Source organism: Eutrigla gurnardus, assembly GCF_963514095.1.
Source record: "Eutrigla gurnardus genome assembly, chromosome: 9".
In the NCBI taxonomy this organism is placed as follows: Eukaryota; Metazoa; Chordata; class Actinopteri; order Perciformes; family Triglidae; genus Eutrigla; species Eutrigla gurnardus.
In genome coordinates this window covers 17,794,405-17,813,791 of record NC_139923.1, presented here as the reverse complement: position 1 = coordinate 17,813,791, position 19,387 = coordinate 17,794,405, and the positions used below count along the sequence as shown (strand labels likewise).

Genomic DNA, 19,387 nt, shown 5'->3' with positions numbered 1-19,387 from the left:
GAAATGATGACACAGCGGCCTCTCGCGGCTCGTTCCCGGATGTGTGCATCCGAGGGCGTGAGCCAAACGTCTCCTCCAGGCCGACGTCACGCGGCAGCGTCTGTCGGAGGAGGCGTGGCTTTGTTCTGCTGCAGCGGAGAAATATGACATGGGGATGAGCGAGAGAGAGAGAGAGAGAGTGAGACAGCCTGATAGGAATTAACGGTTCGTCAGAGGTCTGGACTGAAAACCTTAAGATGGGGAGTAATGACTGAAAACGGAACGGTAAGAGACAGACCCGTTTTTTCCTTTTATTTCCCCCCCCGTCACACACAGCGCGACAGGCCGATTCACGGCTCATTTGATAGTGAACACAATGGGCTACCACTGCAGACAGGTGCACCTGCTTTTATGCGAGTACGTGCTTCGATGCATTCAACTTCAGGTTCCCTACGAATACCTATTTGTGTTTTAGGTCGAAGGCAAACGCATCGAGGCCACAGATCTCATCGACGGCTTGGGATGAGACGTTACCCGGAGTCTGAGAGTTAAATGCTGTAAACATGGATGTGGTGTTCAATCTGTATGCTTAGTCACAGACCTTTTGTGATGTAGGAACATACAGTAGACATTTATATATATATGTATATATATATATATTGTGAGTGGGGCTTATCCCAAAACAAATAGCCAGATATGGAATATTAATTATCAGTGTATTTTGGGCCAGATGGCTTAACATGTAGATGTTAATAACAGCTATATGTTTCATATAATAAATCACAGCAATTTCACTCGAGACTATTTGTTCATCTTAACAGGAAACATTTAACTGCAAACCGTCTGGTTGAAATCTGGTGCCCATATATGTTTATTTATTATTGGCCTGGTTCACAATATCTAAGCCTACCTGTAAAGATGGTGAGTCCACTCTTTCACTGCTGTGGTATTTAAAAAAAAAAAAAAACATTAATGTCCCCCTGACAAAGACGTGGTCAAGCCTCTAATCTATCATTAATATCAGATCATATTTGAGCTGGGTACAACACTAATGAAATGAACTCTGCTACGGTTTCCTCCTGGCCATTTGGAAGATGATGATGTACATCAAATCAACTTGTTTGCTGTCTTACCGTTACAACTTATTCTGCCACCTATCTAACCCTGTCCGAGCGCTTCACTCGGGCACATGAGACGGGCAACTGACCGGTCGTGTCCGATTTGGAGACAGCTTGAATAGATGGGGGCAGAGATAGAAAGCAAAGGCCCGTGGCCGCCAGGCCATGCCAGCTCCACAGAGGGCTTTAGTGCAGCAGGGCACTGGGGAGAGGGCCCCTGGCACCTGATCAGATACCACAGTGAATTCTGTTTCTGTCACTGGCATTTAGCAACAGAAAAGCAGAGCCCAGATGACGGTTGTTGTTGAACCCAGTTGGGCTTTCGTGTCACTGTGGCGGTGCCGCTTTATCAAAGGGATTCTCAACTGATACAAAATGACCTTCCTTTGCAAACATCTGTGCCAGTTTCCTTCTACCTACCGGAAACATTACACTCATAAGCTATCATTTAAAAAAAACACACTAGTTGCGGTATTAGAATAAAACTTGACACGTATACATATTTTGCATCAGATGACCCAGCAGTGGTGTGTGTGTGTGGTGGCGTTCCACTGGTATCATTAGGCAGGAATCGAAGAACTATCAATATCTTGTGGACCCTGAAAAAACACCTGCAAGGGGGCTTTAATCTCCTGTTTCCTTTGAAAAGAATTCCATGTCTGCCTGATTCCCCCCAAAGTTTAGTCCTTCAGAGGACATGGAATGAGTCAAGTGGCCATGGTAATCATGGCCCAATCACAGCCCGGCTTTGAAGTGGGCCCTGTTCTTCAGACATCTTTACAGGTGGGGTAGCGGTGTTAAGTGTTCTGTCTGAAGGCAGAGGGAGGTCAGCTAGAGGCCATGGGTGCAGGGGCTCCTCTCCCACATCAGAATAGGCTAGGGCGGACCTTTCCATGGGTCTGGACACCGGCCTCGATGTTGGATAAGAAACTTTTGGAAAAATGTGTCAGAAACCACTCTTAGAATGTGTTTGTGGATACATAGCAATGTGAAATATACTTCCAAATCACAGATGAATGAAGTTGTAAGCCTTGTTCCATAAAGCCGTTATAAACCAGTATTCCCTTCTCTGTGGTAAAGGTTGTAATACGTTTACTGCACAAACCATTCAACCAGGATTTATGAAAGGTTTGTTTACAGTGAATCTAGATTTTTAGATTCAACTTGTTTGTTTTCAATGTCCGAATCTCTGAAGAGATATATGAGCGTCTACATGACATGTAACCATAGTCTAAAGGCAGCTATGGTTACTGAAAGGATGTCTGGATGTCTCTTTGTAAGTTATTGGAGCCTAATTTGAGGCACAATGAGGAAATCTAGATAATAGTCTTATTTCACCCTGAATGTTTTCCTAATGAACCCTTTTTTTTTCTAAACAACTAACTGTCTCTCGTGAAAGAAAAGTGACATTAGCTATTGAGGCACAATCCTTGTTTGAACAAAATATATTTCAAAATATGATTTTGGGTGCTTTCCCTATGAATCATCGAAGACAGACAGTTTTCCTTAAACTAGCAACAGTCATTAGACGAGGTCTGCTTTAAGGAGCGTTGGCATCAGAATTCAATCATAACCGCTGCGGTTTGACTGAGTGCCTGTTTAACACACACATTACTAAATGAAGTGCTGTTTGATGGATTTATTAAATATGCTGCTGCTTTAAGAAGGTGACGCTTCATCATAGAGCTGCACGGAGTCTCCCCACCTGTGTGTTCGCTTAACATTTTTGATTGCAGTGTAATAGAACGATTTATTATCATATTCTGTTATTACACAGCTGTTCCAGTTAACCCTGAAGTTAACTTGCAAGAGATGACGTTTTGATGATGAGTTGGCATATAATCATTTTTACGTTTGCCCACATTGAGCTGTCATCACTAATGAGAAAGTGTCGTGATCCAAAACAGAGGGAGCTCAGGTTTATTCGTGATTTTTTGTATCCTAATGTGACACAGTCAGCGAGAGGAGTCGGATGTTAAGTTTCGCCAAGAAGATATCCTCTGTGACAGACATAGGCCTTTAGCTTGTGCACGCCTGCGTGTACACGTGTGTCTCTCCGCCTCCTGCACCTAATTGCGTTTGTGTGGCTTGACTCGTCTGGTGCTGAGTCTGGGAGCAGCTGGCTGCCGGAGACGTCTGCCATTGTGACATTCTCCCCGCAAGGCCCGACGGGCGCAGCCATCCCCTGTCCCGCCTCGAATCGGCAAGGGAGCCGTTTCTAAATCAGACTCAACACTGTTGCACAGGATACCCTCAGTGACTCAATTTAGATTCACGTCGGCCCCACGGCGTTGGTCATTTTCATTCATTCGGGGGGGGAAGAAAGAGGTCAAGCCTCTCTGCAACACCCAGCTCAGTGCATGTCCATTTCTCTCAGTGTACTGTTTCTGGTAGAGATGTTGAAAGGGAAATGCAGGTTCGATGCCACGGACACTGAGATGACTGGAGAGGGTCAATAGGTGCAGCAGTCTATATTTATGTACAGTGTATTCATCTTTGCAGGAAACGTATTTTGACGTTGCCCTTTGTTAACAGTCACACATTCAGAGATGTAATTATTTCCAAAACATATGTGGTGGAAGTGGGCATCTATTATTTACCCTGCAGTTACTTTCCTCCCACTGGTTTTTGTGTGCCTCTCCCACGCACTCTCACATGCCCCCCCCCCTCCACCTACATACTTTTCCAAAGGAGTCTGCACCTTGACATATAGACTGTAGTTATTCGTACATTTTGGAAAAGATTGCCAGGTATGTTTGAAATAAATCATCGTTCATATTCATGCAATCTTATTTGCATCCCATGATGCTTCTGGACATTAAATGCACAGCTTGATAACTTCTTTCACTTCAGTTCTGGTTCATTTACGTCTAGTTGGGGGCAGCAAACATTCCTCGTGCAGCAATTATAGTGGACTCTGCCCCAGAATGGACCTCCTTGACTGATGTAAACCTCCGCCAAGGAGGTTATATTTTCAGTTCAGTTTGTTTGTCAGCAGGATTATGGAAAAAACTACTGGCCTGAATTTCTTGAACCTTGGGGGAAGGCTTTAGCGTGGGCCAAGGAAGAAACCATTACACTTTTCAGAGAATACACATTTTGACATCATTCAGATGATCTAGTTTTAGAAATATATACAAATATATATAGTGGCTGTGCTTGCAGATTTGTATATCATGGAACACTGGACTATTGGCCTTGGAGATCTGTACTCTGACTGTAGTTGAATGGCTATTTCTGGGATATTTTCAACCATGAATAGTGTCTCAAGTGGGAGTTGATTTCATGAAAACCTGAAAACAAATCTAGTTTTGGGTGAAGACTGAATAAGGTTGAGAAACTCTTGAGAAAGTTTTGTAAATAATGCCTGCTAGTAATGTCATATCGATGATGAAATTCCTCGAAAAATAAACAAAATGGGGGATAAGATGCTGACTTTGCACACATTAGGGCCTAATCTAAAAGTTGGCATATCATTTTAAATGTTTTGGCTGAGCTCATAAAACTCCTGTTACAAACTTACATTTGCATAAATCTAGTCAAATAAAGTCTCCATATTTAAAACAACTAACTATAAAAGCAAATCACAAAGTTTCTATATGTCCAAGAGGCCAATTTAAAGTTTTATATGAAAGATTTTGTGGCGAAGAGTTGATTCCAAATTCAGACATTATTGCTGAATGGTTCAGCTCAAGCTACTGTTATGTGTTGAACGTATTTAGCAGGAAATGTGTCGAGCCTCGTAACTGTGCAAGTGTGCATGTCTAATACACCCAGTGTCATGAGGCCAAGTCAATGCATTTGGAAATTGTATCCTTAGGCCTTCCTTTTCACGGGAAGCGCAGATAGATTTTTCCTCTTTAGCCAGTAAACATGCATGTCTCCCGAAATGTAAGGAAACACTATTGTTTGTAATGATTCATGACAAAAAACAAAGAAAGTGAAAGTGACTTCTTCGATACACTTCCAGCTCAGATCGGTCAGACGTTCCAGTCAGAACGTTATTTTGCAGAAAGAGTGTTATTACAGGATGCATACAAGCAACAAGCCTCATGGTTTAATTTGATGGATGCACACAAAAGTCAATTATTGGAACTTAATTGGCCTCAATACTGGTAGTCAGTGGCTGAAAAGCATAGTCATAAACTGCATTATAAAAGGCTACAAACAAAAGCTACAATTGACGATTTGAATTTGAATTGCGCCCACAAATTAAACAAATAGCACCGCAGGTGTGTCTATCCTTAAGACACACCTTTGCTATGTACCTAGTGGGTTTAAGTAGCTTGCTAAAGAAAAGCTGCCCCCATTTAGTGTTTGTGTTGGTGACTCATTCAAATGTGGTGAAAGCGCCACAGCGTTGTTGTGGTACAGCCAGGAAAAAAACAATCAGGAACCTCCTGGTTTATGGGTTTTAATGTGTATTTCTTCAGATACTAAATGGAGAACAAGGTTATCATGTTGCCCTCTGCGCCTACTGGTGTGTTCCCACACATACAGTCAATTCAAGGCCGTACAATATCGATACTGGGAGATGTAAGTCTGAGATATAACCGGTGTCATAAACACTCTTCTTCCCTTTCTTTGTGGATCTGTGCAGATAATGACATTCTGATATTTGCGGGTCATCGTAGGTCATCAAAGCACCTCTATGATCGAAGCTGAATGCAATTTCTGTGGTTACGTGAAATGTGTGTTCATCTCAGACGCTTGTTTGAAAAAAAAAAAACTACTGGTGCAAGTGATCTAGCCAACCTGACAGCGTGCGCTACTCTGCGGTAAATGCTGTTGTACTGTTTTTTTCATGGTACCAAAATGAAATAATCAGGTTGACAAGAGAACATGAAGTACTGTATAGCTGCTGCTTATCTTAGCTAAGTGTGTGTGTGTGTGTGTGTGTGTTTAATTTTTGAACTAGAAAATATGGATTCAGAGGAGGTGACATTATGATCTACATGTATAGATCCTTTAGGCTTAGATGTAAAAATCTACAGTAACCGCACACTCCCAAGAATCACTGAGCTGCAGGTGATGAAAAGAACGTCGACAGATATTCTGCCATCACACAAGCTAGCGTGTAGCACCACTTTGAACTGGTGAGGACGGTGGGAGCAGACAAAAGAGTCTGTGTGTACTTTGAGAGGACACCCTCCCTCAGCACAAACCTCAAATAGGACACACCAGCTGGCTTCAGCGAGCCGGCGTGTTTACCTCACGTGGGATTAGAAGATAAGTATTCAGATAGCAAGCAGTTCTTCATGTCTCTTCTGTATATATGCAACGTCCTCACTCCTATGCTCGAAACCCCCCCTTGTTGTCCGTGTCATTAATACACCTGACACCGGGCTGCTTAGTGTGTCGTTTATATCCGCCGTCTTCTTCAGTTTAATGACAGAAACCTTCCTGTTTGGTCTCTGGTCCCCCGTCTGTTTATGGCATTCTGTTAGAAAAGGGCCCGTCCGGACGGGAGGTGTCGGCCGCTGTGGTGTGGGGCCGGAGGGGCCGCCTTTTTAAGGGGTTACGATGTTGTTCTGTGCCCCTCAGCAACCAGCTCTTTGTTTGGGTGCATGCTGCTCACAAATCCGAGCTGCATCTCTGTTCGAAGCTTTGACAGGAAGGTCAGACGGAGGCATCATCAGTCGCTTTGTTACTGAATGTTGCTTTTCAGAAACATGGCATGCATCCTGTCGTTCCTGTAAATAATCCAAAATACACACGAAGCAGTAAAAATTTATCATTTCGGTGGCGAATTCACGGCCGGAGCTGTTTAAACTTTCTTCCAAAAACCGCCCTGAGGTGTACACACACAGTGCAGCGCTTACTGCCGTCCACTGCAGCATTAATTGAAAATTTGCCCTCAAATATTAATGCAATGATGCATTTAGTGCAAATTGACAACAGCTCTCCCCTCCGTGCGTATGCTGCGCTGGCAGTGTGCAGCGCAGCAATGAGATGCAAAGTGACATTATTGCTTCCAGCAGCATCTTTCTCTCAGCATGCGTGGGGCCACTGCACAGATGTGTGGCTTTTCTTTAAGTTTCCAGAAAGATTAAGAAAAGTTATTTTTTTGTGGGCATTTTCGCAGTTGGTCTGTCCATCTTCTTGCCACTGGAAGCTCGGTAGTTTGTGATTTCTCAGGGTGCTCTGAGGTCACAGCAAATAAATGCCTTCCTGGGTCCTAAAGGGGAAGTCCCATGAGTGAAAAGAGAATAATGGAGGGATAAGGAGGGACTCATCACACTCCAAGGTGGCAATGGGGGTGAAAGACGGACATAGATGGAGCTCTCAAAAAATCAAAATGGCTTAATTTGATGAGCCAGTGCAGGGTGAAGAGCCCTCATTTGAATATGTCATCCCAGGCACTGATTGAAACGTGTCTTACATTCCACATTCCTGTCTATAACATTGTCTAGACGACGTACTCGCACACGTTTGCAACCACAAGTACAAACTTGCCATTGTGGCTGCAGGAGGAGAAGGAGGAGGAGGAGGAGGAGGGCTGGAGTTTGGGGCTGACTGACTGATATATGACGGCTGAATAGCAAGTGGTGCTTCCAATCTGAACTGAAATTCACTGATTGAATCTTGTGCTCTCGAGTGCAGATTTTGAAATAGTGGAAACTCTCAGTTAGAAGTTTGGTGAGACATTGTAATATCCCATTACATGAATTTTGCATGCCACTTAAGTGCGCCGTGTTACGAATTGCGCTAATGGACTGCGTTGATTATTTGGTTCCGACACAAGGTGGAAATGATCTGTTTCCCTGGAAATGTGCTCAACTGTTTGTTTTTTTCCAACATACAATTACCCCTATCTAATGCCTTCCGCCTCCATTCACTCAATGACATCAATAATTCCCGTGCAACATGATTTTGAAGCTGTGTGGTTTCAGTGTTTCCATCTCCTACTAAATTAAAATAGCCATTTTGCTTCCGAGCACAAATGAGAGCGTCGGCTTGACATTTTGCTGAGCACAGGCATGTGAATGAGCAGTGGATGAGAATGAATGCCATCTTTTATTAGCTGTCTTCTGTGATTTGGCAGCCCTTTGTTGAACCGCTTGCTCTGTTGGCTTTGAGATGGGTAAACACGCCGAGGGTACAATGAGTAGCAAACGGGCACTGGTTACTGTTTTTGGGTGCTTGGGCCTGCTAACCGCAGCTCCATTCACACATGGGTGATGAAGCCACTGTTGGCCCGACAACGCCGTGTGGTCCGAGTTTGTTCTCCGTCTGCCTTCCAAAAATATTCTGCCTAGCGGAGGATCACTTGAGGTTTGAGTAACTTCATTTGTGTTTAACCAACGAGTCCGTAAAGCCCGACCCTCGCTGGACGGGTCTCCTGCCACTCGTTTGTAGATTGGACCCAGGCGTCTTCCAAGGTCCCTTTGACTCTCGAGTCTGGACTAGTGCCTCCTAATAAGCTGTGAAGTGAGCTAGTCCTCCACAAGAAGGAGGCACTGAATCAGTCACGCAGATCAAACCTCTCATTCATATTGTTTGATGTTGATGTTTTTTAACCACATGGGTCACTTTATGTTTTTTTTTTAGGATTTCGGAAAGCATTCTGGTGAAATAAAGGAAATTAGAAGTGTAAGCGGAAGCACCAAGGCAGTAGGGAAACTGTACACAAAAACAGGAAATAAAAGACTGGTAATTCATCATGAATGAATGATACAACCCTATAGAAATGATTTTTCTTAACAGCATCCGTGTTTCTTGCTGTAGCATACAGTCCACTTGGACAGTGTTCCAGTTATGGAGGAGACTCAGTGTAAAGAGGAGAGTATGAGTGTTTGTACAGTATGTTCACCTCCCACCTGCTGTGTATCTGCTTTGCATGTGGGCGATCACCGCTCACTATGGAGACAATTATCTCACTTATTACTCATCCTGTTACAGTAAATGGACTATGTATACACACGGACATTATAGTTGCACATTTAGATGTTATGGAAAAGGAAATTATGTGTTCAATGACACATAAGCTTGTGATGATGTGGAAACCCATAGCGTGTCATTTGTCCTCTCCTCGCCTGTACGGCACTTTTTTTATTGTTGAGTTCTCCAGATCCATTCACACTTTAATCAGCCGGCTGATTTACTGGCGGTTTAAAGTAGCCACGCTTCAAGCTGAAGAATGAGGTAGGTTTATTGTCTTGTGGTGTAAAGTGTACTTATACAACGTGATTGACAGTTGCTAATGCTTGATTTAGTAGAGTGGTAATAGTTGTTGAATATACACGAGACATTTTAAATGTCACTTCATGGTCCAAAAATTCTAAACAGTGGCGACGTACGACTCAGGGAACATCCAGCAGCTCAATTTATTATAGTCAGTCCTGGTTTTGTGCTTGCATTGAAATTATGGTTGTTATTTATGAAAATGTTTTTATATATATATATATTTGAGTGTGGATGTATTCAGTAGATGTATCATTTATGTCATGTCTGATGCTAAAGGCTTTTGAGAGAATTTGAGATTGATGGATGGATTTTATTGGATTTATCCTAAACTGAGGATTTTTTTTGTTGCTGCAGCCATTTATACAATACAACAGTAAAAGAACAATACATTTACATATGACACTATGTATATGTCTACAGAATAATTAATATATTAGAATACACAGAAATATACTAGACTACAACAACAACTACAGTATAAAGACATGAGATATAGGATAAACATACTATATGCAATGTTTTTAGTAAATGCAATGTGAATATGTATATACATGATGTAATGAATGTAATACTAGCTGCAGTGTCTGGACCAGTGCTGTTGAGTGTTCACATGGATGCTGGAGAAGAATTCAGTGGACCATCCTCCAGTGTTTGTGTAGGCAGATGATTAAGACACAATTCCTTTGTCTGTTTGTCACTTTCTACAAACGGGTCCTTGTAAATACAGAGGGACTGGGACTGCACGGGTTAGTAGACCACTGGAGCTCAGCAGTGTCATAGGAAGCCCGTAAGATCGCAGATACATCGCAAGGCTGGTTTCATTTCCCCTGTGGTCAAAAACTGTACAAGTATTTGTATCAACACGCCATAAGATCAAAGATCCCGCCTGCAGAACCAGCAACTACAGCTGTCAGATAAATGTAGAGGAGTTGTGTAATTGTAAGGTTGGTGGTCTGATCCCCAGCTCCTCATGCCCACGTGTCGAAGTGTCTTTGAGCAATACACTGAACTCCAGAACTTATGGATAAGAGTTAGTTTAACTTGCTGTAATAATATGTGATGAATTGCTCTCATCTGATCGCTATGGTTAAAGTTGCTGTGACGGATTGTCCAAATAAACAGAGGACACATACAGTATATGAACATTTTTACTGTTGGTGTGAATTATGCACGACACTGAAGGATATTTCAGTCCCACTTAGGAGGGCCATGAAAGCTAGCTGCTCAGCACTTGCCAGTATTCTGCTGCAAAAGTGGAGAGAGGCGTCGGCACCGGACAGCGGCTGAATCTCCTCCTGTTTCTGCTCTCACGCTCTCCTCTCACATGTTTCCATGTGTCGTCTGCCCTCATCCTCATACTAATCTCATCTCTCTGCCTGCTCCATCACGCGGGATCATCCAGGAACACGTCGACTCCAAACAGTGACCTCCTCCGCATTTCCCGGGCATCAGCTCGTTTGCGCCTCGTTATGTAAAAGCAAAGATCGTGAGGCTAACACTGCACTTTCTTTACCGCGTCAGTGTTGGGGTTTCAAAAAAAAAGAAGAAAAAAAAGCAGCTGCGTGTCAGTGTGAGAGGACGGAAATGCGACTACGCCTTCAGCAAGTGGGGCCTTAGAATAAATGATGCTGTCTTTGCTTAAATTTCAGGCTGTGCTGTTTAAGAACATGTTTATGAAGAAGAAATGAAGCAGCTTTACAGCGATTTTACAGCTGACTGGTGTAGTTACACACAACACAAGGCAGATGAGAAAGTTAAGACATTAGTTTTTAATATTCAATCAATAATATAATGGCTATTCGAGAACAATATTCCGTTTGGAGAGTATGCAAGTGGTTTCTAAATGACACATGATGAAAGTAGTGGTTTGACAGATGCAGTCGCAGCTGTGTTTCTGTCCGTAACGCTCCGTTTCACCGTGATAACTTTCAGTATGTCCGTGTGTGTGTTTCAGGCTTCTCTGCGTTCCCGGTGTCTTCCTGTCCTCTGCTGCCTCTGAAGCCATGGAGTAGAGCTGCATCTGGTCCTCACAGTCCCGTGGTCATCAGATGGCTTCTCAACAACCCTCATCAAAAATACAGAAAGTACGTGTGACAGCTAAGAGAAGGGAAGTTGAATCACATTATCACTGGCAGCTGCTGAATAACGGCGAGACGATGAGAGACCGTAGAGGTGCTGAATGTTTTTGTAATTAGCTGCAAGTGAAAATACCAAACCGTCGTCAGAGACAAATGGGGTGACGTGTGTAAACAACACAACGATGTGTCGTATTTCAGAAGGTGATCCTCTACAAATCTTAATTAGGAAAGTCACTTTTAACTAAAACAAACGTTTTGTCCAAAATATAGTGCAGCAAAAATAAAAAGTAATAAATTACCTACATATGTAATATACTTAGTTTACATTCCATGACCTCTCCTGGTGCCATAAATATTCACGACTAGTACGCTAAATGAGTATTAAAGGATTTACATTTAGTTGGAATGAAATAAAAGGCTTGAGACTGAGAAAAGCTGACATCGCAGCAGAGTTGGAAAGTTTTAATTGGTGGACTAACCTATTGCTGGTTCTGGTGTCTCCGTAAAAATAGGAAAAAAATATAGACAAACTTCAATCCTTTTAAAGTAGATTTGTTTTTCTAGTTCACTGTGATGCCTTTTTATTTTGTAAGAGCCTGATGCATCATGCGTGTGACAAATATGCAAATTGTCATCATCATTAAAGGGATGGCTTGACGTCAGATAGAAAAACACGCAGAGGGGTATTTCAGAGTCATAACTACCTCCCACAGGGGAAAGTGATCTGAATAGGGCTGTTCTTCAGGGAAAAGATGAGGTCATGACTTATAATATTCAGCTATTTCTGTCTCTTGCTCCACACCAATAGACTCAAGGTTTTTTTTTTTTTTTGCCCTGCAAAGCAATACTGCGACTGTCACTTGATGGGCAGCCTATTATGCTGTACTGAGGTAAGTGTCTACCTCTAGAGAGTGTAATTACTTGTGGATATGTTGTCTCTTCGGTCCTCATAAGAGGCTAATACCTCACACTATTTTGAATTTCCTGTAAGAGGTGTCCTACAATTAAAATTAGCTCGCATTTCGGTATCATGAACATTTAGCTGATGTATAGGAAAGAAAGACGTCTCCTCCAGCAGCTGTACGTTTTGGGTCATATAATAATTTGATGACATAATATGTTTCCACCATAATCTCATGATCTCTGACAAACCATTGGTGGTAACGGCTCCAGCTGACCACTGAGTGTTTTCCGCTCGGAGTGCGCTTCAATTCTCACAGTGCAATAATGCACATGCAACACAATGCAAATGGTTGACAGTAAGTAGGTCAGCTTAACTACAGCTTAAGTGCAGCTTTGACTCATTAATAATGCATATGATAAAGACTAAAAGTTGCCCGGGTCTTGAACAAAGATATTCTCTCTCTCAGATGCTAACCATGAAGCAGCGCTCAGCTGCCTTGTTGTTGTTGTTTTTAATTTTCATGTTATCCCAACACTGACTGAGAGGACGTTTCTACGATTATTCTGTCACGGTCGGTTACAGATGTGCCATATCCACTCATGTTCATCAGTCTCAAACGCAGGGAACATCAGCATTTGTTTTGCATCGGCTCTATTTCCACATCAAGAGTGTCTGTTGGTTCACGAACACTGAGCCAAAAAACCTGATGGACGCTCCTGTCATGTGGCACGCTGGGAGCTGGAGCCTCCGCTCACAGCTCAGAAGCGTGGGAAGAGGATCTGAACGTCTCCGGCATGCACTCGCTCCCCTTTTAGGTGGAAGCCGAGGCCCGAGCGTCCTTCAAACCCCCGGTCCACACACACACAGAGGCCGCGTGTCGGAGCTGCGGACCCGTGGGCGTTTTGTTTCTTCACTGACAGCGCTCTTAACTCCGTTCCTCCGTCACCCACACAGCCTCAAGTGGAATGAGAGCTATGCATGCGGCTCATTTATTCCACGGGCCGAGGGAGTGAGCACTTGTGCATCTTAGAAGTGTTGTTTATGACCTAACAAAGCAGCGCTTGTTGATCATTAGAGGCGCCGTGTTAACCTGTTCCCCAGCTGGGATCGTGCTAAATATCACGCTGAATCACTCACACAAACAGGTCGCTACGGGCTTCCTTCCTCGCTGTCATGGTGGTTTAAGATACTGGATCGTACCCAGAAACCCCCTTCGTTGGCACCGGCAGGAAGAGGGTTACTGTTTTATTTAAAAAAAACATTTTTTTATGATCGAGAGCCGTGCACCAAAGGCTTTGGAGATAGCCAGGTGTGCCCTGGATGCAACCTCTGGCCGTGTTGTTGATATTACATCTGTGCTGCTGGATGTTATGTTATGACTGTGAGCCGGAGCTGGGAGGAGCTCTATGAGGAGAGTGTGTTCACAGTACGGTGAACTATCAGCTCCATGAAGCATTACACATCAGTGCAAGCAGGCCAAGACTGCTGGCTGGGATCAGAATAAGGGAGAGGTTCCTCCCAGTATCCGTTTCCTCATCGGGGTGAGTGAATGAGTGGTCATTGTGGCTGAAATGGATTTACTGTACAATGATGTCTTTTTCCCAGATGACAACGTGAAGGCTGGCGTCCACCAAGGCCACCGCTGCACCTTGGGCAGCGCACGCACATGATCACATGACTCTGGACATGGACGCGGTCCTGTCAGACTTTGTTCGGTCCACGGGGGCGGAACCTGGTCTGGCAAGAGACCTGCTGGAAGGTAAGAGACCGACGCTTCCCTGCACCTGCAAGATTAGAGGTCATCCCTTAAAAAAAAAAAGTTATCTCGATTTGTGTTGTGATCAGCTGCTCCCTGTTGCACCTCAAGTGAGCCGGAGAGAGAGAGGAGGATCGAAGAGGAGAGGAAATGAGTGGAAAGGCAAAGAAAGGAAACAAAGGAGGGGAGGAGAGGAGCGGGGCCTGCAACAGTGAGCCTGGCCTGCTGATTTAGAGGCCAGTGTGACAGTTTTACGAGTGCACTCCCCAGGGAGAGCTTTGTGCCCATTCATTGGAACTCATTGAGGAGCAGAGTGCTACTGGCACTTGTATAGCTTACATACAGGGCCACTTTGGAGGGGGGAAAACAGGAGAGCAAAAGTGCACACGGTGACAGAAAACTGGTTGATGGTCAGTTGAATTGGCTTCAGTATTTAGAGCTAGTAAAAAAAAAAGTGATGTCTGTTTTTTGTTTCCACTTTTTTTGTGGCATTTTCAGTCTCTGCAAATTTCACCTCGCTGCTGAAATTGCATTCCAGCATCTGGTCAAACTGCAAAGAAATGCTAAATTCAGATAGAATTGTGTCTACTTTACAGGAATAAAAAAAACCTCCACACAAATCAGACTTCCATTAGGGGGATGAGATGAGTGTAGAATGTGTCCTGGAATGTTCTTTTGTGTATTATGCAGCTGGTGTCTTAGTCTGAGGAAAGAATTTAAGCGTTGGGTGTCTTCAGTCCCCTTCAGTCATTTTTTCTTTTTTCTTTTCTGATTCTACTTTGGCACAAAGCCACGGGGGCATACTTGTGACACTAACAAGACACCAAACACGACACTGCACTCAGACGAGACAGACGTGGGCCCGGATGTCCTATTTCAGTATCGCGTCTGCTGCTTCTCTCCAGTGTTAGATTAGCTTTCCAGACCTGCATCAATCAGCTGCTCTGTGACCCTCTGGTCTGAGTCAGGCTGGTGTGAGGAGCAGGAACATGACAGTGCCACATGTGGTGCTTCCCCCTAGAGGCTGGTTTATATATTGAAGAATTTGTTTGGACCTTTGTGGTCACAATTATTGATGACCAGGACAATTTCTGGGGCTGAGGGGTTTTAATTTTCGAATAAGAAAAAAAAAGATTAATAACCAATTTTCTTTTTGGTTTAATGAAAGAAATAGTTAGTAATGATCGACTTCTATTGCCCTCCCATATGCATCTGATGTAATTCAGAATCCTTTAATGAGAAAGAAAGGAGTTCAGTGAAGCTGCACTGTTTCTAATAGCTGGAAATAATGCATGTTCACACTGTGGATTTATTCTCAGTATTCCTTTTTGCTGATACAATCAGAAATGAAGCAGCCGAAACAACGCCGTCCACGCCGCGGTAGTAGTAGGCTTAGACGCATCCGAGGGGGTTCTGAGTGGCTGTGCTGCTGGACGTTAAGTTGTATTCCTGGATCTGTGCAGCTCAATAACGTCCAATCAGTTTTGCATTGATCCGCCGGAGAGACAGTGATTAGTGATCAGTGGTGCCAGGTTTCATGTTCAGACTGCCGAGAAGCGTCATGTCTGGAAGTCGGGAAGAGGACAACTTCCTCCGGGGCTCTTGCACAGAGAGTCCATTAACCGCCTCGCGAACATGCTCAGATTACCCCTCTGAATGTTTGCAGTTGACTTTTTATAAAAGACTGTTTTGCAGATAGTTCCTGTGGCATCAAGAGTAGGCACGCTGAGTTATAATAAGACTGAGGCTCGACTTGTCTCTCTTTAACCTGGAAGAGATGTTAGAGCGACGGCACCCAGAGGACACAACTGTGTGTGTGTGTGTGTGTGTGTGTGTGTGTGTGGGTCCTTCGTGCACATCAGGATATGGCTGTCACTCTGTGAAAGGATCTGTCTCCCCTCACTGTCTTCATTGTTGTGACACCAGCCGACCTGAACCTGGAGTTATCCTCCTTATGATGCAGCATGTTTTCCTCAGACTGAAGCACCTCATGGCATCGCTCCATGTGAGCTTACACATACCTTCACTGATGAGGATCGTTTCAAATCCTTGGAAGAGCTGGGAATGTATCCGTATTTTTAATATGTCAAAAGAGAACCATCCAGAAATCTGCAGATCTTTTCCAATTTCCCTCGTCCCTATCTGCTATTCGTAGCGTAAGATAACCATATCCAGCATGTCCTGGGGCGGTTTGCAGCCGAGTGTGAAGCAGCCGGGATGAGGATTAGCACCTCCAAATCTGAGGCCATGGTTCTCGACCGGAAAAAGGTGGCTTGCTCCCTCCAGGTTGAGGGGGAGTTCCTGCCTCAAGTGGAGGAGTTTAAGTATCTTGGGGTCTTGTTCACGAGTGAGGGAAGGATGGAACGCGAGATTGACAGGCGGATCGGTGCAGCGGCTGCAGTAATGCGGTCGCTGTATCGGTCCGTCGTGGTAAAGAGAGAGCTAAGCCGAAAGGCGAAGCTCTCGGTTTACCGGTCAATCTACGTTCCTACCCTCACCTATGGTCATGAACTTTGGGTCATGACCGAAAGAATAAGATCCCGGATACAAGCGGCCGAAATGAGCTTCCTCCGCAGGGTGGCGGGGCGCTCCCTTAGAGATAGGGTGAGGAGCTCCGTCACACGGGGGGAGCTCGGAGTAGAGCCGCTGCTCCTCCACATCGAGAGGAGCCAGTTGAGGTGGCTCGGGCATCTGCATCGGATGCCCCCTGGACGCCTCCCTCGGGAGGTGTTCCAGGCATGCCCCACCGGGAGGAGACCCCGAGGAAGACCCAGGACACGCTGGAGTGACTATGTCACCCGGCTGGCCTGGGAACGCCTTGGGGTCCTCCCGGAGGAGCTAGGGGAAGTGTCCGGGGAGAGGGAAGTCTGGGCGTCCCTGCTCAGGCAGCTGCCCCCGCGACCCGGTACCGGATAAGCGGAAGAAAATGGATGGATGGATGGAAGATAACCATATAATATCTTATTATCTCCTATTCACCGTCGATAACTGGGTGTCCTGCCGCCCCAGAAAAACAGCTATAAAAAGAATGAACGTCTGAAGGAAAAAAAATCCCGTTCAATTATCATACCAAACATTCATGATTGATATTTGTAATCAGCGTTGATGTGCAATCAACCTTTTTGTTTTTCCTGCAGGTAAAAACTGGGACCTCAGCGCTGCTCTGAATGATTACGAGGAGCTCAGGCAGGTCCACACTGCCAACTTGCCGCAGGTCTTCAATGAGGGCCGCTACTACAAGCAGCCCGAGACGCGTGACACGCCCACCCATGTCAGCAAGATCGAAAGGCCGTGTGCACAGAAGCAGGAGGACAATGCACAAGGTACGAGGGCCGCCTCACCAGGTTTGCCTATTCTTCACTCGTTTCCCACTCGTCCATTCAACCCTCGCTCCTTCTCCCCTTTTAGAGAAGCGTCTGTCCCGCGGGATCTCCCACGCCAGCTCTGCCATCGTGTCCCTGGCGCGGCTGCAGGTGGCCAACGACTGTACCAGTGAGCAGTTCCCTCTCGAGATGCCCATCTACACATTCCAGCTACCGGACCTCAGCGTTTACAGCGAGGACTTCAGGAGCTTCATAGAGAGAGACCTGATCGAGCAGTCCACCATGATGGCTCTGGAGCAGGCCGGTGAGTACTAACAGGATATCGGATATTATAACGCAGTCTGCCACAGTGCTTCTCCTACAACTGATATCAGATATGCGATAGAATCGTATGCGATGTATTCTTTATTTAGATTTACACTGCATTGCAGGGGGGCCCACAAAGCAGCAGCGATGAGAAATGCAAGTGAAAGTCGGTAATGTAGACCGAGACATGGAGGGTGAGACTGATAGTAGAGATATGGAGCAGATCAGAGAGGCGGCATCATCTGGAAGCAAGACGACAACAACTAATTCAAAGCATCCAGGATCCCAAAGGATTCATCTCCCAGCTGATGCTTTGAACTGACGGAGGAAAACTAGTTAGCGAAATCTTCCTGCAGATTTTCCCTCACACAGAGACTGCAGAGATTGTAGAGCCTTCCTCACCTACTTCTGTTAGAAAATCTGGGGACAGGCATCTCGGAAGAACATTGGGCTAATTAAGTATATTGACCTTCGCGTGTCTGTATTTCATAGACACATTAATAAGAGTCTTATAGTCTTGTGAATACATTTAAAACAAGTCCAGCCTGAAGATGGTATCTGATCTCAAGTGATAAGTGAATGATTTATTTTCTCATAAATTTCATCCGAATTCTATGCATCACAAATCAATATTGTACCTCTGCCTTAAAGAAGATGTAAAATGACGTAACCAGCTTGAATCTCAGCCAGAATACGAACCATTCTTAGATGTAACATCATTAAGCACACTGTGATGCAACAGCGGTCCATGTTTCTGGAAAATGAACTTCGATATCTAACCCAAAAAAATGAGAAATGCAAAAAAACATCTGCATTTTGAAGCCCTTCCACACCCAGGGGTAAATCATTCAGAGCCTCTTCTGTGTTTACTGTTGTTAAATAAGTGATGCAGTCAGATCACCCCAGGCTCAGAGCGATGAAGCTGCCTGCAGTAGAGCAGCGTGCCGTGCCCAGGGCTGTGAAGCAGTCGTCTCTCCCTCAGGGACACTGGCAGGGCGGAGGTGGAACACAAACTGGAGATACTGTAAAAGTCAGGCTGAGGAGGAAGATATTCAGAGTGCAGTTCCTGAAAGACAGCTGGGTGTTTGAGAGCGTGTGCAAAGCATGTGTCCTGCGCTTATTATTGCTTTCAAAGCTCATTTTGCTTGTTTGGCTAATTGTTTCCTCACGTGTACCTGCTTAGTACTGGAAGACATTAAGTTACAGTGTCACTAGACACACAATTGAACGACTCCTATAAATATCTGTTTTTGTACAGAATGTAGTATATGTTAAAGGAGCCGGGATTTAATATCACAAACAGACTAGAAAGCAGCAATCAACAATTTTTCCTCACGATGGTGAGGATTTACACATACACCCCATTTTTCTCTCATATGTGCTGTAACTTCTTTTTTTGTAGATTGTATTCTCCTCTTGGGCACGGTATTAGCCCGTATCACCCAGTGAGACATAATATTGGACTGTACCAATACATTTCACTTGGGGGTCTTATCACCATTAAGATCAAATCAAATTAAGAGAACACTGAATTGAAAATGGATCGACACTCTCTCTGTGTGTCAGTTTTGTACAGAACGCGTGGTCATTTGATATTGAACTTGTGTGCAGGTCGTCTGAACTGGTGGTCCACCATGTGCACCAGCTGTAAGAAGTTGCTTCCTCTGGCCACCACAGGGGATGGGAACTGCCTCCTGCACGCTGCCTCTTTAGGTGAGCACTACATTATATCTAAC

At 44.6% G+C, this 19,387-nt stretch overlaps 1 protein-coding gene across 1 annotated transcript in view; it reads left to right on the top strand.

Moving 5' to 3' along the window:
- Positions 1-133: 133 nt before the first annotated feature.
- otud7a (OTU deubiquitinase 7A) overlaps positions 134-19,387 on the top strand; it is a 31,906-nt gene continuing 12,652 nt past the window's right edge. The window contains exons 1-6 of the mRNA XM_084018572.1: positions 134-264; positions 11,239-11,368; positions 13,872-14,025; positions 17,160-17,345; positions 17,431-17,649; positions 19,263-19,364. Of these exons, the coding sequence (XP_083874698.1) occupies positions 13,941-14,025; positions 17,160-17,345; positions 17,431-17,649; positions 19,263-19,364 (592 nt within the window). The 5' untranslated portion in view covers positions 134-264; positions 11,239-11,368; positions 13,872-13,940. The remainder of the gene's footprint in view (positions 265-11,238; positions 11,369-13,871; positions 14,026-17,159; positions 17,346-17,430; positions 17,650-19,262; positions 19,365-19,387) is intronic.